The sequence below is a fragment of the Dromaius novaehollandiae genome, chromosome 7 (genome assembly GCF_036370855.1).
Source record: "Dromaius novaehollandiae isolate bDroNov1 chromosome 7, bDroNov1.hap1, whole genome shotgun sequence".
Lineage (NCBI taxonomy): Eukaryota > Metazoa > Chordata > Aves > Casuariiformes > Dromaiidae > Dromaius > Dromaius novaehollandiae.
In genome coordinates this window covers 43,448,850-43,472,243 of record NC_088104.1, presented here as the reverse complement: position 1 = coordinate 43,472,243, position 23,394 = coordinate 43,448,850, and the positions used below count along the sequence as shown (strand labels likewise).

The 23,394-nt window shown below is 42.8% G+C and overlaps 1 protein-coding gene across 4 annotated transcripts in view; it reads left to right on the top strand.

The window, feature by feature from the left end:
* The window catches only part of AGAP1 (ArfGAP with GTPase domain, ankyrin repeat and PH domain 1), a 394,511-nt gene that overhangs the window by 256,042 nt on the left and 115,075 nt on the right, over nucleotides 1-23,394 (top strand). For 3 of the 4 annotated variants that reach the window (XM_026104674.2, XM_064515404.1, XM_064515405.1), the window contains exons 11-12: nucleotides 5,507-5,675; nucleotides 22,209-22,370. In XM_026104674.2, coding sequence (XP_025960459.1) covers nucleotides 5,507-5,675; nucleotides 22,209-22,370 — 331 coding nt within the window. The remainder of the gene's footprint in view (nucleotides 1-5,506; nucleotides 5,676-22,208; nucleotides 22,371-23,394) is intronic. The other variant, XM_026104675.2, reaches the window with a different exon arrangement.

Below are 23,394 nucleotides of genomic sequence, written 5' to 3'. Positions count from 1 at the left end.
CTTTTGTACCATTAAATAAATGGAAAGGCAGCATTCGCAGGGAGCATCTTTGCTGTTTTGCCCATAACACGTAGGAGAGGGGGGTTAGTGGGCCAGGTATGTAGTGGAAGAAACACATGGTTGGCTGCATCCTTGTGTAGCTCTATAAGATGGAGCAAATTTAAAAAAAAAAAAAAAAAAGACATAGATTTTATGACATATCCCCTCAGATGAGGGGATTTGATGTGAAGTTTGAGTCCCATTCCCCTAGCACCATGGTGTAGAAGACACGATTTGAATGGAGGGGGGTTCTGTGCACACCACAGTCCAGTTGAACCCAGCCAAAGGAGGATCCAGCTGTTGTCTTCTACCTTCTTCTGCCTTCTTGGCCAAGACAAATAGGTTGCAGCAATCCCGGGACAAAAGTACAGTCCAAAGCAGTTCAAACAAAGAGTCTGACTCGGTCTGCTGGGCCACGTAGAGCAGAGCTGACCTTTCCTACCTGGGCAGGCTGCCAGAACCGACCCACCTGAGCATCTCTGTGTGGTGGAAACCTGACTGAGTGAAATCATTAAGCTCTCCTTCCTCATGGTCTTGTTTTCTGTTGCCTTGAAAGTATTTTGCAAGTGTGCACATCAAGAGTGTGGGCAGTGGGATTTTTACTCCCACTCGGCATGTAGGTAGTTGCACAGAAAGCAAGGTGTTAGGAATATAGCCCTCAAGGTACTAATTGATAAATATTGCATTTAGCAATTCAGCGTTCATGTGCATTTTCTTGCTTTCATAAGCTGGTGATGAAATGCTGATTTTGAAATACAACCTCGGTAGTAGAAATGAACAGTTTCTTTGAGAACCGAGTGGTGACCAAGATGACAGTCCCTTGTATTAGGGTGATCTCTAGAAAGACTCAAACTCTGTAATTTTTTAATATCTGAAGTGTTACACACCTAACATGAGAGCCATGTATTTAAAGTTACTTAAGGATTGCTTGAGGAGGAAACGCTCTGCCACATGCTCTTTAGTAATGTGTTTGAAATAAGGGTGGTAGGCTTGGATGATCCTTTGGGGCTTTGGGTCCCAGCTCCTTGGAAGCAGCACTTTCTTCTGCCTCCCCCCCAGTTTGGTCCACATGTTCTTTCTTCCCTGAAAGGGGGCTAAGCAGGCAGCAGCAGCATTAAGCATGGCTGTGAGAAAGGTGGGTTTTGGCTGCCTGGGCAGCTCTTCCATCCTTCCTATTTCTCTACTGGAGAAAGTAGAAGGCAGCTTGGAAGCATCACATAGCCTGGGTCCAGCTTGTGACCCGTGGTGGAGTGTCTTTTCTGGCATTGAAGGCAATCAGAAGCTGCTGAGATGTGTGCCAGCAAGTTTGCTAACAACCATCGGCCTTGAAAGCAAAAGGGGCACCCCAAAATAGTGTTTCTTTTTGGTAGGTCTGTTCAGAAAACAAAATCATATCCATATGCTCAATCTGTGCATCTGAAAAGCTTCTGTTCATTTAATTTGTTAATTTAATTTCTGCTGTTGTAAATGAAGAGCTGTATTAAGACCAGAACAAAAATAATTTTGCTTTACATTAGTCTGTGTCTCAGCGCATTGTGTCTTTTTACTCGGGGCAATTCGTTTTGCAATGCTGTCAAATAACATTTTGTGTCATCTTCAGTCAATGTAGTTTTTATCATTTTTGCTGATATTTTAGCAGTTTATTTAGTCCTGTAGATAATGGTCAATGGCCTTGAGTAGTCAAATTAACACCGCAGCAGCACTATATTTGAGCAAACTGCTAATGGTAACCTCAGGATGAAAAGCCACGAGAATCAATACGGTGAGGGTTTTTTTTTTTTCGGGATTATTGATTGATTGATGTGTCCTGGGCTTAACTCGAAGAAGCCCCGTTGCCCCCGAGCTGACTAAGATTAAGTCGCCAGTTACTGATAACTGTAGGCCATTACCGGTGTAGTATCTCACGAGCTCGGAGATGAGCTGGAGACCTTTTATGGTCCTGAGATAAAGAAATCATGGCGCTCTACCATCTAACCTGCCTACCAAGCTGGAGGAAGACGCTCACTGTGACCGTGAGAATGGGAGATGCTGTCAGTTGGGTTCGGTGCTGCTCGTTATTCCTGCAGGGATCTCTTTGGGACATGGAGGCACTAATGGCACGGCTCCGCGGAAGGTGGTAGCTGCTGTAAGCGGCGCTGCTGTCGGCAAGCCCGGAGCCGGGGGTCTCTCTGCCACAACTCTCAATTGCTAGCAGGTTTCTCTCATTGCACCTCATTTGCATCTGGGACATCAATTAGCATGTTTGTTGAGGCTAATTGAATGAAACTCAATCATAGCTCTTAATTGCTTGACTATGTGAAAAGAAATCACATTAATGCAGCTAATTAAGTGTATGGCAATAGATGCAACATAATTAGGAGCGAAATGTAAAAAACAAGCGGCGGCGAAGGTGCGAGAGCAGGGGCGCGGGGGACGCGGGCGCCTGGTTATCCTCTTACCGACGCATTTGGGGAGGGTTCCCTGTGCTTCGCTGCTCGCTTTTTTTTGGCGTCGCTGAATGATGAACGTGGACAACTTGAGAAGAAAAATGCAAATGGGTTTGCAATTACTACTTTTTCAAGCTGTTGAGGGGCAGAAGATGGCACTTCTGGGGTGGCCCGCTGTTGAGTGGGCTCTAGGGACTTGTTAAGTGCTGTTTAAAAGTACTTGGCTTTGAATTACCCTCATGCCTTGTTAAAGGGTTTTTTCCCCTTTTTTCTCGGATCAGCATTTTCTACAACTAACATCTAGGGGAGTTATATCTGTAGCATTTGCATATCAAAATCAGGCTTGCTGTCTCCTCTTTAACACAGCATATTCCAGATGACAGCAAGACCCTCATCTGTTCTAATCTGATCAAACCGTACATTGCACTTCTGAAGCCGCTACATTATTTTGTAGTTCCAACTTTTATTCCCCGCGCGCAGATCTGAAGGCGCGGGGGCAGGGGCGGATGCGGGGCTGGCGGGCACCTTGGTGCTCTCCCCTCTTCCTCCTCGGGGGAACGCGCAGATTATCGCTATGCATCTTGCACACAATGAAAGAGTCCTTATTATTTACATTTGATATATCCCTATAAATATTTAAGCTGACATTAATACCTATGTGGCATCTGTTCTGTTTGGGCACTTTCATAAAATAATAGTATGGGCTACAAGGTATTTATTTCGCGTTTGCCAACATTCACTTACTCTCTTGAATTGTTTATAGCTCACCTAAGCCTGTTTTACTCTCAATTAAAAGTGCTTTAATAATGCCCTGTCACATCTCACAGGCTGGCGGGGTAGCAGGGAAATTGTATACTCTATTCATCTGAAGAATTTGGAATAAACCCTTCATTATCAAGTTTAAATGGAATACACTGGATGTTGTATGTTAAATAAAACGTGCCTATTAAAAAGAGTACATGCTGAGGTTTAGTCACTATCTGATTAAGCCTCATTTTAGAGCCCATAAGCAATAAATGCTCAATTATGTTCTGGTTATTGTATTTTAATTTGTGAAGAGCTGACACTGAACAAGAAAGTTATGCCAACTTGATAATTTATAGACGAAACAGTTTTGTGCATCTCTGTCTAGCAACGAGGGAAGTGAATTTTTGTTAATGGATTGCCTTTGTTTCTCTGGGCAGCAATGCTCTGCTTCCTCAGCCAGTGAACTGTTCAGGCTCCTTTTTTACTGTAAATAATTCTTAAACAGCTGGGAAAAGAAGCTCGTGTGGTTGTTTAGGGGGGTTTTTTTATCGCAGATTAATGTCGGTTGTGCAAAAAAAATGAATGCTGGTCCACGAGTAGATTTTGGTGTACTTTGAGTGGAATATATAATTCGTATTGTAAAAACTGTCAAAGGTGAAAGGATTTTTATGGGGGAACTGATTGCTCCCTGCGTTGTGGCAGTAGTGATTTAGACCTAGAGTATGCTTCTAGTCCACTTCATGCATTTACTTGTAAAATTGATGCTCCGCTGGTATACAGGCCTCTGTGCTGCAGGTTTATAACTGACCTAGTTAATGCTGGTAGTCTTTCATACAATGCCTTCTAGTCTGCCTAAATATTGCAGTGCCCTGGACACTTGTACAGCTGGAAGAAATCTCGTTGTCAGCAAGTCTTTGGTTGCGTGGGTGTTCGCAGCATCACACAGGCCTCTATGAATTTATCAAGGTCTATCTTGGAAGGAATTACAATTCCCCTGGTTTCTGGCCTAAACATAGTCACGAGCTTATACCCATTTCTTTTTCCTTAGTACAAACAGCTGTTTCCCTCGTGGGATGCATATACCCTGACGTATATTTATACAGTGTTCTTACCCCCTTCTCATCCTTTATTTTGCTGTGTTGTGCAACCTAGCCTGCGTTTCGTCTCATGAGATAGGCTCTCTGTTTCTTTGGTCCTCCTCGTAGTTGTTGCAGCTTGAATTATCGCTGGTTTTTTTCCTGGAGCACGAGTAACCGCAGTAGCCTGTTCCAGGGGATGTGGACCTCAGCATCTTGTATAGTGGCTTTAATGTTCACAGTCTCTACCGAAAGCATCTCTTCTGCTGTGTTTCCAGGGTTGCCTTTTCAATGACTGCCCTACCTTAGGGAATTGTCATTCGTCCCTTGATAGAGAGACCCATGTCTCTTTGCTGCTCTGTCTTCTTCTGAAGAAGCCCACAGACAATTTAGGGAATGCTTTGAAGCTGGAGAACGGAGTCAAGAGCACGTTTTTCCAGAAGCTCGTTACAGTTTGAAGAACAGTTCAATTCACTTCGTCATGAAGCTCTCGTGGAAAGGTGATTTGGCCCCACTCAGTCAACCACTCTCTTTCCATAACCGACTGTTAGGATTTGTCTGTTTACCTTCTCTCTGTGTGCTTTCCAAACAAGAACTAGCAAAAGCCTTTTCTGCTTCTGGCTTCCAGCTTTTGGTGCATTTACTCTGATCTGGTGTAATTTGCATATTTTTCTCCCTGCTGCCTGGGTCTTTTTGTCCTTTTGTTTTTTGTGGAGGAGGGATGATATTGCAAAGAAATAGTGTTGTAATCATGGAAACCTTACCAGTCAGTCCCCCTTGTAGCTTTTAAGCCTGTTGGCTAACTTCAGCCAAATTTGATGAAGAGAGGGAGAGATAAGTACTTAAAACTAGCTGAGGGGAGACCTAAGTAAGCCCAAGAGTGGGGGATAATGGGCTATGTCTCATCATTGTGCTTGGTTTGACCTGCTAGCTGGTAAAATTTTGCATACAGCTCAGAACCAGCCTCAGCATGAGCTGTCTCTCACCCAACTGGTGGTGGGAGGCTGTAGTAGAGCACTAAAGACTTTGTGGAGTATTTGGAGTGAAAAGCGTGGATGGGATTACCCAGAGTACGGAAGGAAGGGGGAAGCAGAGTCACCGTGGGTGGTGGTGGCAGATGATGTAGGACGCAAGTCTTCGGAAGCCAGGCTTCCTTAGTTCTTCTGCTTGCAGAACTGCTTGTTTGATGCTGTTTTTTGGGTTTTTTCCTCCTACCAGGACTACATGCAGAATGTTCATGGGAAAGAAATCGACTTGCTGAGAACCACTGTGAAAGTCCCGGGCAAGAGGCCACCCCGAGCTACGTCAGCTTGCGCACCCATTTCTAGTCCCAAAACGAACGGCCTCTCCAAGGACATGAGCAGTTTACACATCTCGCCGAATTCAGGTAAGGAAATACCCTGCTAGGCCAAAGAAGGAAGGACTGCATTTCCCAGTGTGTACGTACAATTCACGTGTACCACTAGGATGGGTGGGAATGATACCTAGGAATACTTTACCTATTAATGGTTATTTGGATTTGTAAACATTGAAGCCCTCTCTGACTAGTGATCTGTCTTCCATGAGAGATTCTTAATCTCTGCTTATCTTTCAATATCCATCTTTTATATTAATTACTGCATACTTACCAAAAGAAGTACAGCATAATTTCATAGAAGTTGACATTTGTGAACAATTGATGCTGCCTTGCTACAGTTCTGTGAGGTCCACTACTTTGGGAAAACAGGAGATGTAACATTTGAAGGGGCTATTTGTGGTTTGCTGTTGGGATCCACAGCACTTGGTTCCAGCTTTACAGTGATGCTTCATTTTGGACTTTACAGCAGCAAGATTCTTCTGTAGAAAGCTATTCTAGTTCATTTATGGAGGTAGTTTATAGCTCTTTGTGAGCTCTAAATGGTGAAGTTTATTGTTCACTGAAGTACTTGTCCAAACAGCTAAATGGATTTTAAAAATTGCATTAAGAAAAACATTTAAGACAATTTATCTTATAAAACACGCAGCTTATACAAAACTCATGATGGTATAGTGTTGGTATGGGAGTTTTGTCAGCACGTTTGGGATGACATCCATAAATCACTGGGTGCCTTTTCTGGTTATGATTAAGGTAGACGTCTCCAGCACAAGCTGATAAAACCATCCAAACACAGTTTTGTCCCTGTGCAGTAGGCACTGTGCAGGTAGGACCAGTATAAAACCATATGAGCAGCTATAGGAAGCAACTCAGCAACCATGTTATTTGACTGTCTTCTCTTGAATAGTAACAGTTATCGTATGCTTCAAGTCAAGATGTAATTCCTTGTGTTTTCACGATGTGCGTTGTGCCACGTTAGGGGAAGAGGAAGAAGGATTTTCCTTACGACTTCAGATGCTGTTCATTGACACACATATTAAAAGGAAAAAAAAAGAAAAAAAAAAGCCTTGGGGCTTTACAGTGGTGCCATTGAGCAGACATCCCTGCAGATAAACAGTTCTCGTGTGGCATGTTGTATTAGTTTGGCTGGGGACCTGAAATGTCTGAAGCCGTGATTTCATCAGAGCCTTTTTCAAGCTGTAACCTACCCCTTGAGAGGCACAGAGCTGGCATTGTCCCTGGAAGAGTTCATAGGAGACAATTATTCATGGATGGTTTGGTTTTTCCATTTTGCCTTTTAATTTAGATGATTGGATGGTGGGGGGAGTGTTTTTGTTTTCCAATATATCCCATAATTTAGAGAAGCGCTGGATTGAGTCAATAAATCAGTGGTAAGACATTCAAATGAGAGAGTTCTGCTTTTAAGACATTTGGACACCCTGAAACAGGCAAAAATTATTTGATTGCTTCAGACGAGTGAGTTTGGGAAGGACACACATTCTGAGATACATACTAATATAATGCTTGTAGCATGCTGTTTCCAGGTTTTACTATATTCTTGTATAAGACTTTAATGGAATATATAATATTCATTTTGTTTCAGGACTCTACATATGTAATGTTTGCTTTATGTGAAACAGCGCAGTAGGCAGCTGTGTCTGGCGGTAGGGTTAGCCAGTATAGCTGTATCCTGGCTAGCTGAAGTTGGAAAACAGTTCTACTTTTAGATAGTGTTTTTTGAAGAACATGGTGGGAAGAGTTGGGCCTTCTGTCCTTTCTCTTGTCCCTATCATGTAGTTTAAAAACAGTAGAAGACTTCTCTGTTGCTGATGTCTCATTGCCACTGCTAAGATCTACTGTGATTAATTTTTTTTTAATAATTGATGCCCTCCTAATATAAGGACTGCGTCCAAGCCAAGTTGAACCTGATTTTTAAATCATTACCCCCTTGAAGAGTACCTTAATTTTCCTTCTCATGAAGCTAGGAGACTACAGTGGTCTTTCTTTAAGTGAGAGAAATGCCTTGATCTGCTCATCTTTGCATGGCTTTCTTCCCAGAGATAAAGCAAGCATTGATCTCTTAATTATATCACCCCTGTCGTTGGTTGGAAGCATAACTTGGAGGGGGGAGCAGGTAAAAATGGGCCAGACTAAATAGCGTTATGCTCTACATGGCAGCAGCCAAGCCCGTACCATAGCCCTACATGAGTACCTGCTGTCTCATGTCGAGTTTGGGCATCAGAGGGTCTTGGGGGAACATGGTTACAGTTTTAGTGTGAGAAGAAAGGTCAGGTAAGATGCACACCTGTCTAAAACTGTATTACACGTAATATTTTTCCTTATAGCTATCGTTTCTGAAATTCAGATTGGTACATGTAATGCATTGTCACCGTGATACCTTTTCTTCAGGGTTTTTCCTTCTCAAAGTTGTTTTGCTGTATCACTCCCAAACTTTTTTATACAAAATCTGTTTCTTTTCAGGAAGCTTCCCTCATTGAATCTTTCTTAGCCTAAGGGCCACATTTAGGGTCTGTCTCACTTGCGTTACTGGACAGAATGGTGGTCAGCAAGAGAAAGGAGCTTTTCTAAGAAAGCCAAATAGTGTTTTCCAAGCTGTACTGAAATTGGCCAACATCTGCTTGATCCTAGCAGTTGTTACAGGGTTGAAAAAACAAAACAAAACAAAAAAATCAAACTGCTAATCAGTAAAGTATTATTTAAGAGAAAAAAGTAGTAGGACAAACTGGATCTGGGAAATAGCTGGCAGCAGCTCAGCCACATATCCATCTGTGCCATTCTCAATACTCTTGCGTTCAAGTAAGATTAAAAAGAGCTGCATAGCAGAGAGTGATTTTAAAATACAAAGGCAAATACTAGTATTGTAAAAAATATTCCATCACAAGCTGTACCTGGCTTGCTAGTGTGAACTTTCAAGTGGTCAAGTATATTGGTAGTGCTCTTTATGTAGAAGGTGGCAGCTTCTGTTGCATTAGGGAGACAGAGGTCTTCACTGCTCAGCTCTGGGGTGCCGGGGAACTTCTGCTATCTGCACAGCTATCTGTCAGGCGACTGCAAATATTTGCAAATTATTCCTGGTTCTGTCTGCTTTGCTCTCTCAGAGCTTTTTCTCTGTTGCAAAATTGGCAAAATGGAGTCTTCATCTTGAGTGACATTTTAAAATTGATGACAGGAATGAAGTTGTCTGCTGCTGTTTTTTTGCTGGGAGGTTTCGCAGATCTGCTGGGCGGAGGAGGTCTGGACCAAGCACAGGGCGGATCAGTGCTTGCTATTTTTATTTTTAGGTATGCAAAGATACTACCTCTTCCCTAGAACCATGGTTTTTTGCTTTGTTTAGTTCCTGTGTGTTTTGCCATTGTAGACTTGGTATCTGCGGTAGAGTGATATTCTCCATGCTTAAAAATTAGGACAGGTCTTCATTTAATTGTTTGATGTTGTCAGGCACTGGCTAATTTTCCTTCTGCTGTTATGTAATTGTATACATAAAAGCTATGATAGGAGAAGAATACCAGTAGTCAATTAAGAAAGGTCACACTTAAGATTGCCCCTGGAAATTGAATTCATCATCTTTGCTTATACGCTGTGATAGCTCAGGCCCACTCTGGTTGTTTAAAGAGCTTCAGGACTTTTGAGCTTGTTTACAAGTGTTTCTCTGATGAAATTACCTATTTTCCACCAACCGTTTTCCTAGCAATGGTTGCACTTATTTTTGCTTCAAATGTCAAAAACAAAGAAGTTAATGCATTTTTTTTACTGTTGAAACAGGCAAATGGTGTCATAAGTTCCAAGTGATCAATTATTTATAAAATGCTGTTTAGAAGATGCCCCTTAAATATGAGTTTTGGCGCCAACTTTGACAATAATTATAGGTATTTGATGTCTCTAATGGTTAAAACGTAATCCCAAACTGTGTATTTATAGGCAGTCTGGCTGAATGAGCATATAATTGACATTTAAGTTCATCCCTTCAGGACTGCTGGATAGGTAACTACTGCTTTGTCTCTTTGTTGAATTTCTCGCCTTTTGGGTAGATCCCAGCACATTGGCTGGTCTGCTGGGGACGCGAAGGAGAAGCCTCTTGCCCCTGGGCTAGTGGGTTGTGAAATACGTGCTCACCCCTGGCAAGAGGAGCGCTTTGGCTTCCCACATGAGTTACCTGTAGATGTGGGGCACCATGAGGATCAGTAACATTCAGCGTAGAAGTCGAGGACGGCACGTGGACCTGTTCTGAGCAGTACGTGGTGGAGTGAGAGGATGGGAGCAGCAGCATCTTGCAGGAGACGCTTTGGGGGCTGCTTCCATCTCCAGGCTCCCCCTTGATTTTGGATAGGGTGGTCATTGCTGCTTGTGTCTCTGTGTTTGCTGCTTTGACTGACCTCAGAACATGCAGTGCTGGAAGGAAAGGCCACAACTCTCCTTCTGTACGGGAAGCGGTGGTTTACATCAAACCCCTTCAGTCCCTTTCTCCCACCTGCTTAAGGCCAGTGAAGATCTTTCCCACGGTGCCTGCCATAGTGTTGCTGGTTCCTTGCACGTCCTGATACGATAGGAATTGCACAGTGTTTTTCCCCATGTTGCCAAAATTTTTGAGTGGCAAAATTGCAACTGTAAAACAGCGTGCAAAAAGAAAAAGCATGAAATAGCATGAGATGTTTGGAAATTCTTTACAGATCCTTCAAGCTATCTTTAGAAAATTTTCTTAGTTGTTATTCCTGTTGACTTTTAAATAGTAAGTATGGGGGCAGGGAGGATGTTTCCAACCTCGTTGAAAAATAATCTACAGATTTTTTCCATATTTTAAATACTGTGCTATTGGATCTCGGGCCTGACCGCTATATGTAATTTTACAGTAAGAATGGGAGGAGGAACTAGGCTGATAATGGAGATGTAACAAACTCAAGAGATACATACTCAGTTGTCCAGTAATGCGATTTATAATGGCCAAGCAGTAAATGGAAATTTTATCCATTGGATCTATTTAATGTAGATGTCACATGCAAAAGGAAATGCTTAAACGTGTGTCATTCCTAGCCCGTTGAATTTAATCTTGCTTTGTGGCACTTTTCCCTGTCTGGGCAAGGCTGTTTTTCTCATTTTTAAGGACTGGGATGAACCCAGACAGCTCGAAGCTGGAAGTACTTCTGGAGAAGGTAATTTTGAGACTAGCCGAGTTCCAGCTGCAGCGTCTGGTGGCAGCGCTCGCAGGCCGGCTCACCTGTAAATGGGCTGCTGCCCTGCTCTCTGCGCCCTTTAGAGGATGACTCTGTCCTTGCTGCCTTCGGAGAAGGAGCAGGTCCCCGGTTCAATTGCTGCCAGCTTGGGTTAGGTTTGAGCTGGTGACCCGAAGGTGAACTCCATATTCCTTCAAATCTCTCCCAGGAGTCGTTTATTTCTTCTCCTCTACAAACAACCCAAAGCCTGAGCTGCGGCAAGAGTCACTGATGTAGAAAGTTCACGTCTAAAAATAGCTCATGGTGTAGAGACAAATTGTTTCCTGATTAGCACTTCATTTAAATAATTTGGGGCTATTAAATTTACTTACAATAGTGAATGTACAGTATGTGAAGCATCCCACAATGTGATAGCTACAGAGCCATCATTAAGTATGCTAAAGGTTGTTATCTACTAACTGCATGTGACATTTCAGACATGTTATAAAAATGTGAAGATGCTGTTCTTACAAATGTGGGTTTTCTATCTGTTATTAATTGTGATCATCTATCAAATCTATGCCATGGTCATTAAGTAATCTTATTTTACACTGAAGCGCTTGGATCGAAGCTAAGTTGTAACGGACTGCCTCCCAGATGTTTCTTTTAAAAACTCAGAGAATTTTATTTTATTTTTTTATTTTTTTAGGTCAGACTGGTATAGCTGTTTTCTGCAAAGTATTTCGTTGCCGGATCTGGAGAGAGCCAATAGCCTCTGAAATGTGGCGTGCCCCATGCAGGAAGGTTCATGTAAAACCTTGGCTAGGGCCATTGCTCCATGGTGATGCGTTGTGAAGTCAAGTCTCTGTCCAAAGTATACTGAATTGTTCAGTCTTTTCATAGTTTATTGAAATAATCTCTTTTTAAATGGAGGTTACTGTGAGAATTGAGATGTTATGGCCAGGCTAACGATTAGTAAAAAGGCGTAGCAAGCCGAGAGCTTGCAGGCAATTGCTCCGAAGCCTGTAGGTCTTGGATGCATTGGTAAATATTTGCACAACTGGATCTTAAATTCTTGAATCTTTTTAACTCCTTATTCGTAGGTGACGGAGCATCCTGAGGTTTTGTACTTAAGCGGTGCGTAATCTCTGATTTGGCAATGCAGGATTTTATCTGATCGAGTTCTCCAGGGGCAATAGGTCAGCAGTGTTTTGCCCGAATTATGTAGTCTAATGTAGTCCATGGGATGCCCGGAGTTAACACGAAACATTTTCTGTGCTTTAACTTGAGCCTGAGTTTTACGATTTTAGTACAGATCAAAAATGCAAGTTTGTGACTTATTTTTGCCATTAATCACCCAAGTCAATTTTCCATTTGGTTGGGTCTGCTGTTAGCACGGTGATATACGGCCACCATGAGTGAAAGGAGAAGTTGTCAGTTTGCACCCTTCAAAGGAAAAAAAGCCTAATTTTAAGTGTACTGGAGATTTCCCTTTCATCCCACTAGAGGGGCATCCCTCAAGGTCATCGTCTTCCAGTTGCTCCCTGCCAACGTTTGCCCTCTCCAGAGCTAGGGAGAAGTCAACTTTCACCTGTAGCGCCTGGTATTTTTTCATATCAGGGAAAAAGGGGAAATAATAGCGTTAACAAAGTAAATATTCGATTTAAAAAATACTGTTTGTTAAATCTTAAATACTCATTTGCTCTGATTTTCGGTGCATTAGAAGTCGTTTCTTTAGCGAAAGCTTTCTTTCCCTATGAGTCTTTCTCCGATGTGCAAATAGTGCCGCTCTCTAGCGACGATGAGCTAGGCAAACAGCAGAAACGTGCCCTGAGCCTTCCCGGGGGTGAACGTGGATGGCAGCCAAGCTGCAGCCGTTCGCTGGCGAGACGGGGCCTGTTCCACTCTGGTTTTCGCGCCTCGGCACGTGGTATCCCGAACAAAATCCCCGCGCAGGCTTGTCCGACCGATGCCGCCTTGCCGAGGTTTGACGCGTGCGTGTTGCGGTGCTGACCGGTTGGATGCTGAGACCTTTTGCAGAATTGCTCCTTTTTTTTTTTTTTTTTTTTCCCCTAGTGATTTTAAAATATTAAAGCCATCAGGAGGGTCAGCACTGATTTACCAAAAGGGGGAGAAAAAACTCACAAATGCGTTTTGAGTCTCGAGCTGCCGTTGACATCTAAAGTCCCAGCCATGCTGTTTTCCTCCACACTCCAGCAATCAGGACATCCAGCAAACCCATAAAAAACCAAACTAATAGCATGAATATTCAGTGACCTAGAATACTAATTATTGTCATGAATATTAATGTGATCGGACTTGCTTTTTCCTCTTCTTTCTCTCTGGCTCTTTTTTTTTTTTTTTCCCCTTTCCACTCAGCCGGCTCTAAAGATGGACCATAATGAGAGCATTTAAGAGAGAGAGCGCTCTCCGCCGTGACAGGGACCGGGGTAATAAGGAGAGCTTGATTAACGCGGTGCACTTGGGGGAGAGATGAGAAGATTCACGTGGGCCTGTTGTGGGGGAGGCAATGAGGCACCGGCGGCTGTGTTGCTGCTCCCTCAGATTAATGAGGCCTAAGAGTGCATTAGGAACAGTGACAAAGGTTTGATCTAATGGGCTCAGTCATTTTTCCTTTGAGTGACAGACGCACAGAAGTAATTGGCTGTGCAGAATGGCAGCTCATTGGCAGTACTTAAGGATACATTATCCCCGTTGTGTGGCCCGCAGAGGCTGTTTATCAAAACTGCTCACACTGCAGACATGCATTCGCTTAGCGGCTGTTACAGTGGCAATAGCTATTAAAAAAAAAAAAATAGTAGTAGTAGTAATATTGCATTCGTATCTATTGTCTCTTTCTCGCCAAAAAACTTTCTTTGTTCCAGTTTCTTCGGAAGATACTGGGATGCCAGAAGTCTTCCCCCCACCGCCGCATCCCAAAGAGGCTCTTAGTTGCAGCTCCCTGGGTTTGGAGGGGCTTGAAGGCTTCCGGAGTTAGTTTGGTTAATTTTCTCCCGTTTCGATGTACATCCAGTGCACACGTAAGGCCCCCCCCAACCCCTTTGCAATTTCAATATTAATAATTTCCACAGATAGTATTAGGAAGCATTTTATATCTTTGCCTCAGGCCCCTATGCGTGCTTCGCTTTACATGCAGGCAGCATAATGCCTCTGAATTAGTACATTTTGCGTTATTTTTGCGAGGTTAAATTTGTGATTGTTAACAGGATTCACAACCAAATACCAGTAATGAAAAGTAATGCGTTTTGCCAATGCAAAATAGTCATTTCTAGGTCTTAAAGCTGTGGTCTTTTAAGAAACTGATAACATGAAGCAAGATTTGCCTAGAAAATGAAACATACCTTATTTATCAAAACCATTATTTATTAAAACTACTGCAAAAATAGCATTATGCCTGCTGGGATTTCTCAGGAAGACTTACCCCGAAGCACACTTTGACCCCAGCAGAATAAAAACTACAAAATCTTGAGCAAACGCATTTGGTGAAGATCTGGGGTCTAACTTTCTGTTAGAAGAGAAGTCTTCTCTGATGACTTGACTTTCCACCACTTTTGCTATGTTGGTTGGGCATGCTCTGAAAATAATAGCTGTCCTCGTTATACTCCCAGCACAGTTTCCCTCACTGCCAGGATATTTCTTGGCATTGCCTTGTTTGTTCATTAGTATTGACCCTTCTCACTTTGGACACTACTAATCACGCTCAGCCTTCGGAGGCTGCACTGTCAGGCTGCGAGATGGAAGGTCTTTCTGTATAAATAGCTGCTCATCTTCAGGAGATACATTTGGAAGATAAGTGGTTTGGAAAAATCTTAAAAAATAAAACCCACACGCAAGTCGTTTGCTACAGTATTGAAAATGAGTGTTAGCGCGTTGAAGGAGAGTCTCAATCCTGGAATCGATGAGGGTGCGTTTGAGAGGTGCTGTTGGCTCGCTCTTTCTCATTCCGTCTACAAGTAACTGCAAATTATTTCAGGTCCTCGATAAAGCCGAGGCAGAAATGGTGTGCTACGTGCACCCCGCAGTCGGATCGGAACAGAATCCGTAGCAGTCCTTCAACAGGCAGAAGACGCGTTTCCCCCCTGTCAATATTGCCCCCCACGAACCTGACTGTAGAAGCTGGAGCTCTGTCCCTTGTCCCACAACTGCCCTTCCTAAAAATGTGGCCTGACAGTGCTCGTAAAGCTGGGCAGCGCCTTCCATTTCCAGCCTGACCGACTTGACTCAGTTGGAAAAGCAAGGCGCTGTCTGGCGAATAAGTAGCAGTTTTAACTAGGTTTCAGTGCCGGGCGTGAACCAGGTCTGGAGTTGGCCAGGGAAGGGAAGATGCATCTTCAAAAGCCTGACGCTAGGATCGGAGAAAGCAGCTGATGGAACCCAGAAGAGCCATTCCCAAATTTCTCCTCAGCTGAAGCAGGAGTTGTTCCAACATTCATATTAACAAGCAGAGCAGAAGGCAGCGAAGGCAAAAAGCGGTGCTGCTTGAATGATCAGCTGCTTCTCAGGAAGGTTTGGTTCATCGAAAAAGTTTCTGCACAACTCTGAGAATTAATTCATAAGGGTGACATGGAGTTGAAGGTAGGGGAAGGGAATGCTTTTTGTGTTTCTGCAGCTAACAAGGTGGCCTCTTTCGTGCACCCCACTGCTGGAAGACGCTTCAGAGCGCGGCGTTGGGTATGGTTAGAGACCAGCAGACCAACTGCCAGTCTAATCTACTTGACAGTGCCTTTCACTGAATTAGAGGGCATTTCAAGAATATGTGGTATTCTTGCAACATAAATTCACCCACCATGATTTGAAACAATTAACCCTCTGATATCAGGAGTCAGGATTTCCTGACCCACAACTCTAATGTATTTTTCATTAGTTCTAACAGCTGGTGAGCTGAGCCCTCTGGCCTTAGGAGGTTTATTTCTTTTTGGAAGAGAAACTCGTAGCGAACATGAAGAGCGTAGCACAAATAAAACATGGTTATAGCGAAAGCATAGCAATAGGCTATAGTTCATCCGATTCAGTCTTTTCTGCTTCTGTGCATTCACTCACTGCGGGTCTCCTACGCTGCTGCTTCATGGAAAAAATATATAGTGCTCCTTCACAACTCTTGCATTGTCTGTTTGTCTCATAAATGTATACTGAGTATATTAGTTGCACTTCTGAATAAAGCTTTCTGTAGCTAAATGATTTGCTTGGGGGTTGATGGGAAAACACAAATGTGCATGCGGCAGTGAATGGAGACAACTTGCATCCATTTAAGTCGCTTGTATCTCACTTTTTATGGTACAGTTGTGAATTATATTCATTCCGCATTTGTAATTAGTGGGCGGCATAGTTGGTGAAGGCTTAGTTTAAAGTGATGTGTCCATTAAAATAACCTGTGCTGCCCAGGGATGATTCACTGCAATATTTTTGTTAAGTTGAAATACAGCAAAAGAGGAGTCGCTGAAGTGCTGTCCACCGTGCTGTTTTATCACAACAGCAACACGACAAAATCCCTGAGTGGTTTAGTTTTTTGTTAGGCATGTTACTGAGTGCATGTAAGAGAACATTTATTATGAACCTTATTTATTGTGTATATTATTAATTTTTGAAATAACATACAGCATCTTTGTTTCTTGGTTAGGTTGGCATCTAACAGCTTGCACGGTCATGTGTTCATATAAATCTTTAGTTATTTTCACGATGACTTTGCCTTTAGAGTCTGATGTTTTGTACACAGCTGAACTACTGTTTCACCATTACAAAGAGCCAAAGTGAGTCCTCTGTGCGTAGGAAAACAAGATATACGGTCTGCCTCCAGTTCACGTTTGTTTCCATCAGCCTCTTAATATGTGCATGCACGCACAGGCACGCACGCACTCCTCTGCTTAATTCCTCTTATGTTGAGTCCCTTATCTTGACTTGCTCTTTGCTGTTCGAGGCTATTTATGCTGAATAGATGGATAAATAAATTGGACTTTGTATGAGAGTGCTCACTTTTCTCAAAGGCACTTCTATTAAGCGTTGCCCAAACCTGGAAATTACCTTGAATCTTAATTTGGATGGGTTATATAGAGCTTAATTGTCTGAACGTTTTGTAAGCTCAGTCATAACAGGGTATTTTATAATATCAGAGAAGATAGTTTTAATAAAGCTGTCCAGAGCTAGAAAGAGGAACTCTTCCTTTGATGCCCCTTTGGTAGATGAAAACACTTTTGTTCAATAGGAGACCAGCATCTTTTTTTGCTCATTTGAGACCAGTTCTGGCAACATACTGATATTCATTCAAATATAAATGCCATAGTCACTTTGAAATGCAAATTGTTTAAAGAAAAATAGCATATGGTAGAGGTAAGTACCTTTTCAAATCAGCTCCTACACTTTAGGGATGTGAGTACAGCTAAAATTATTCTTTGGAAAGAATCTGGAGCCTTTGACACATTGAAGCTTGAACTAATCAAGGCTTCCCAGTAAGCATATACACATATCCATATCAAGGAAACAGTGCTGAGAATACATGGATTAGCATAGTAATTTAACTGCCCCCTGCTAATCAACTTAAGCAACCAGCTGATGCAGATATGATGTATTTGAAGAAGCACTCTGTCAGAACTCCAGAATGGACCAGGTAGCTGACCATGTATTTCGTGTTAATGCCGATATGCGTATATATGTAGCGTGTGTGTGCATATTTATATATATGTGTGTGTGCATGTGCGTGTATATATGGGGGAGACAACAGATGCAGAATGCATCAAGTCCTTGCTTAGAAGAGGCTGTGCTGATGTACAAAGGCTTCATGCTATGCCTTCCGCAATACATAGGGTTTACTTCTCAGTGGGTATTGTTGGCCTCTTATTTTGGACTGGCTGGCTTGTTGGCCAAAAAAAAAGGTATTTAAAGGAAAATTACTTCTTGGAGGTGGGGATTGGGGTTTGCCTGTTGTAGAAGGAAAAAATCATAGGACTGTTCTGTAGCTTTGTGCAGCATACAAAGTGGGCAAGACCAGCAGCTGACTTTCAGTAGTCCTCACTTTGGCGTGACAGCACTACTGCAGACTGGTGCTATAGAATACGTGTCCTGGGCATGCTGTAATCAATTGGTTTGAGAAATTAAAAAATTAGCAATGGATTGGGAAATGACTTTTTTTAAATAAGGTTGTAACTCACAAGGTTTGGCTAGAGCTGAACGTATTGGTGGGGAGATGACACTCCAATCTTGTTTTCTGTAGGCAAGCTCTTCTGATGTCTGCCTAAGGATCCTGAGCTTGCATAGTCTGATTTACTGAAAAAGAATCTTACAGCTTGTGGAAAAAAACAAAGTTTAGCCTAGAATAAAAGTTGGCCTAACAAGTGAATAGACAAACTGGTAGCAGGGCTGTTGGACTGTGGCAACAGAAAAGGCAGCTGGATTGGGTTGCATCATAGATCAGCAAAGTACAAAAGATGGGCACTAGGCAGCTATTTTTTACTAACAAGCTATAGCTTTCAGAAATGTGAAGTGAAAGAAAAATTCCTATTTGGTTTGCAGAATAAGTCACTTCCTCAACAGATTAAGGTAATGCCATAACCTTGGTTGTGAAGTTGCAACGTTGGTTGTGAAGTGGCATTAAAGTGCAGGTAAAGGTTTTGGTGCTGATGTGATGACGTAGACGTCTATGCCAGGTATCCTTTTTAAAGCTTTGCTTTTGCATGATGGTTAGGAAGTGACTGGATACTTTTGTTCAAAAATTTGTGAACTAGGCAGAAGATGTCAACATACAAATATTGCCTCTCTCTGCAGTTCAGCCACCCAGCACAGACGAATGGCGAGGTGTCACCCAGGCAAAGATGTCCAGTAATTGTTTTCCATTTTCCCATGATACCTAGGGAATGCTCCATCTTAGCTTTCACATACCAGTTTTCTCCTTCATGATCTTTGTTACGAAGATCCTCTTGCAGGAATTCATCAAATGCAGCTTCCCATTTTACTAGGCGCAGGATGAAAGATAGCTACAGGGTAAAAGTGCGCTTTTGTGGCATTGCTCTTCCGTCCGGCAGGGTAGATGCCATTTGTCAGGCACTTGGAGGGGAGGAGGGGGTTGTTTCCCGATGGGGAACCTAATTGTTTGTGAAAAATAAGTTGTTTCCAAAGCCATTTACCAGTAATAGTCTGTGGATGCTGAAAAAGGTGCTGCAGCAAAAACCAAACAAAGCAAATAGTTTGTATTAATCTGCCACATAATTGTCACCTCTAAACCTGATTTGGTCAACTTAAATAAGTTGGTCGAAAAGTTAAAGGCTAATAAAATTAGAGACAAGACCAGAAAAAAAGTCTCTCTTCCATGAGGTCATGTATTTGAAACAAAAAAAAAAAACGGTAGCTTTCGAGCTTTAAAAGTTTCTTTGTTTTGAAGAAAAATGGGGGTTGGTGGGAAGGGGGTATTTTAATAATTCACAGAACCCTAGAAATGCTGGTTGGAAGGATATTCTGGAGCTCATCTACTCTATCCTCCTGCTTGAAGCAGGACTGTCACCAGTGCCAGATAAGTTCAGCTGTGGCTTTGTGCAGCTGAGTTTTGGAAACCTGTGAGGATGGAGGTTCCCCAGCTGCTTTAGGCAGCCTGTTCCAGGGCTGCGTTATCTTCCAGGCAAAGTGTTTTCTGATACTGGATCTGAACTTTCCAAGCTGCAGTCTGGCTGCTGCCACTTTTTGTATCATCTGCAATGACCAAGCGTTTGGCTCCATCTCCTTCTGGTAGCTGCAGGCATCTGTTAGATCAGCCGTTAGCTTCCCGTTTGCCAGACTGAAGCAGCCCAGCTTGCAAAGTGCTCATCGGCCATGTGCTCTAGGCCTTTGGCCATCTTGGTAGGTCTTCTGGACCTTCTCCAGTTTCCCAGCAGTCTTCTTGAATTGTGGGGCCCTGAACCTGAATGCAGGGTTTCAGGTGCTCCTAATGGTGGGCCCAGCATGTGGTTTGTGTTATCTGCAGCGAAAGTACAGTGTTGGCACGTACTCTGGCATCCACTATAGCTCATGAGTCCTCTTCAGCAGTGCTGTTACTCTCTTGATTTGGTTTTCTGCCTCTGTTGCTATGTGGGGCAGAATTTAGGGCTTCTCCTTGCTGAATCACAGGAAATCTCTGTTGGTCCAGTTCTCAAGTTTCTAGGGTCCCTCTGGTCTCAGGCTCTGCCCTTCATGTCAGCCGCTCCCCTTAATATAGTATCATCACCAAAATTAATGTATTAATGCTCATGTTTTCTCTGGGTTGTGAAAACTGGAGGAAAGCCCTGCTGATTATTTCAAAGAGAGCGTCAGCTGCGTTGCAAAGGTTCGTTTGGAAGGAAGTATTTCTTTTAAAAGAACTCAAAATACGAAGTGTCAGCTTTCCATTTTCTCTTGCGACTTTAAGATACTGAGCTATAATTTGAACCTCTGCTTTGTGCCTTCAGTTCTGCAGGCATGGTTTCTCTGCTGAACTTTTCTTTGGAAGATGTCTTTAAAAGGTGCTAAAATACTAGCATTAGCAAATTGCTTTCAGTTGGTAGGTCAAACGCACAATGTCCTGAAGGGCACCGGTTGTTGGAGGCATCAATTTTTTTCAGCGCTGTCACAGATAACACTCCGATTCTGGATTTCTTGTGGACAAAAGGGTTGCTCAGGGAAAGTGATTAGAGAGGAATTATGTGCCAGTGGCTAAAGCACTGCCTTGGGGAAGCCCGACTTGGTTCTAAAATCCACCGTAGGCTTTGCGTAACTGAGCAGCTAAGTTCACTTTCTTTGTATCTGCAACTTGTCTAAGAAGTAGAGATTGCTGCACAGAAGTTCTTGAGACTGAACAAGTACATTCGAGACTCAGGTGGACGGATACTGTAGTGATGGATCTATGTAATGGACTAAAGACAAGGATTAGTCTTGGGAAAGGGGAGGAGAGAAAGGGACAATTATGCCAGCTCTAATAAACACAAAGTAGTTCACTGAGCTCTGCTGTCTTCCCAAAGGCTGCTCTGGGAAAAGACATAATGATAGAACTGGGAGTCAGGAGATCTGGGTTTTATTTTCAAGTCTGCCACAATCTTCCTTTGTGGCCCTGGGTCATTTAACCTCTGAAAAATGCGGGAAATGATAGCAGATAATTAACAACCTCACAGGAGCATTGAAAATTAATTCATTAATTTTTCTGAACTCATCAGTAGAAGGTGCAATGGAAATGCAAAGTGTTAGGGTATTTTATAAGATTGTGTCTGTTTCTTTCCCTTTACACCTGTTTTTAAAGAATATTCTTAAAGCCATATAAGCCTTGTGGGGTGCCTTTTGAGAGCACACTCTCACATTGTCATCCGTGCCTGCTCCCCTTTGGAAGAGCCTGCCATGGAGAATGAACCTAGCATGGCAAAACATTTATCCTGTTGTAATATATAAAGCCTGGGCCAGGAGTGGTCAGAGACCCAAGCTGTGGAGCAAACTCTCTGGCACATACCAAGCTGAGAGGAAGACCACTGGAAATCTGAGTTTGTGGAAAGGTTTTTAGTTGCTTTGACCCTAAAATTGATTCAACCGAATCACTCCTCATGTGTTTTTAACAGTGAGGAACCTGTCCTTGCCTCCTCCTCCCCCCAGACATTTTATTGTCCTAGCCCTCATGGATCATGAGAATACTAGAACTCTTTCTAGTATTTACTGTTTAAGATTATTCTCTTTCATGTCTCACCTCTTGTGTAATAGCATCCAGTTACAATTAGGAAGGGTGAACAAGAATGATACTGGCAGTCAATGGAAGAAGCCTCCATTGTGTGCTGTTTGCGTCACGATGTTGCTTTATGATTTGAAATCTGAATATGTTTTTTGCTTGGTCTTGCAATGCTCATACTTATTTACCCACCGTCACTGTATTGGCTTTACTTGGGGACATACTTGACATTTTATTTAGTGTTAGATTGTCTTAAGCTTTTTGAATTGGCAGCATTGTCTCAGATTTTGGTTGGTTGTATAAACCGTAGTTCTCGGGTATTAATTTCTTCTCCTTGCTCAGTCTGTGTCCTGTGTGCTCTAAGCCAGTGTTCTCCAAACTGTGGTGCATCTACCTGTAGCAGTGGAGAAGCTGCACAAAGTGTTACCTACCGCTAGTAGGGTTGTGGAAATTGTGTTTTCCAGAAGGCAGATGAACAGAATGAGTCGAAATCTGGAAAATCTAGGCTCTTTTGTCAGAAGTTCCTAGTTAGGTTTCACCGGGCTGCTGAAATCTGTGGTGCCCCGAGGTGGTCACGGGAGTGTTGCCTTCAGAGGCTCAGGGAGAGGTGCACTGTGGTTCGTGTTGGTTAAGTAATCTTCTTTTTTCTGCTCTGTTAAGATGCCCCCGTCCATCTTCATGTAAATCAATTTTGTCTTCTCTATTGACACCAATTTGTTTTCCATTTACGTCTAGGGAACGTGACTACTAGCACATCTGTGTCTCAGATGGCCAGTGGGATCAGTCTAGTCTCCTTCAACAGCCGTCCGGATGGTATGCATCAGCGCTCTTACTCGGTCTCCAGTGCAGATCAGTGGAGTGAGGCAACAGTCATTGCAAACTCTGGCATTAGCAGTGGTAAGAAACCTGGAGCTTGGGGGGTCTGTTCGGTCTGGGGCGAAGGGGGGAATTTTGTATTTTGCTGTAAAAACTGACGCTGTTCAACCAGGTGCTGTAAGCCAAACTTCATGCATCTGAGAGAAAAGGAGAAATTAGATGAAAGAGCACGGATCAATACAGTGATTTCTTATCAGGAAGAGCTAATGTAATTATAGTGTGTAATTTTAATTTCAGGTATGTAGTATAGGTTGTTCGCTTTATAGGCTTACTTTCTTGCTTTGTATGACAGTAAATATTAGCAGTAAGTTATCTGTCAGATCTTTTCCTCAACATGTTTTTTCTCCACTGTGATCTTGCTTTAAAGTATGCACACTACTGGCATACTTTTAATTTTTTTTTTCTTGTAGCGTTTTCTATGTGGAGTGTTTAACGGTATTAAAATGAACAAAGGCTGTTCCAGATGGTGTTTCGCAATGGTTGGATTGTGACACTGAGACAAGGGGTTGGTTTTTTTCAGAAGGTCTGTAGGATTTTCGGGAAGGAAATGTTGCACCTGGTCTCAGTGGAGAGCATGCCGGTGTAGAGTGCGGACCAAGGACTGAGATTTAATGCAAGCTTTCATGTGTAGTTTACCTGCTGCCTACACAGGTTAGGACACGCTTGGAGCAATCGTGGTGGGTAGGCTGGGATGAGATGATATCCAACGCGGCGAGGGCCGATCTGGTTCGTGTCAGTGAATCTCACGTGTCCAAGGTCATGGTGTCTCAAACAAGCAGGTGGAGAAACCATGGAAAGCTCGTGAAACACAGAGCAACAGGTGAAAAGAAGAGATGAACATGTGGAAGAAAGCACTGAGAAGAAATTAGGCATGAGTAAGGATAACAGAGAGGGAAAAATGATAGGGGTGGGGGAACCTGTTTCTGATGTCTTTTCTTAAAGTAGTGAGGGCTGTAGGAACGGGAAAACATCTTCCCATGGCCCATACGTATCTGTATAATATATAACATTTGAATCCAAGTATAGTCCAGGTACTGCCCCGGGG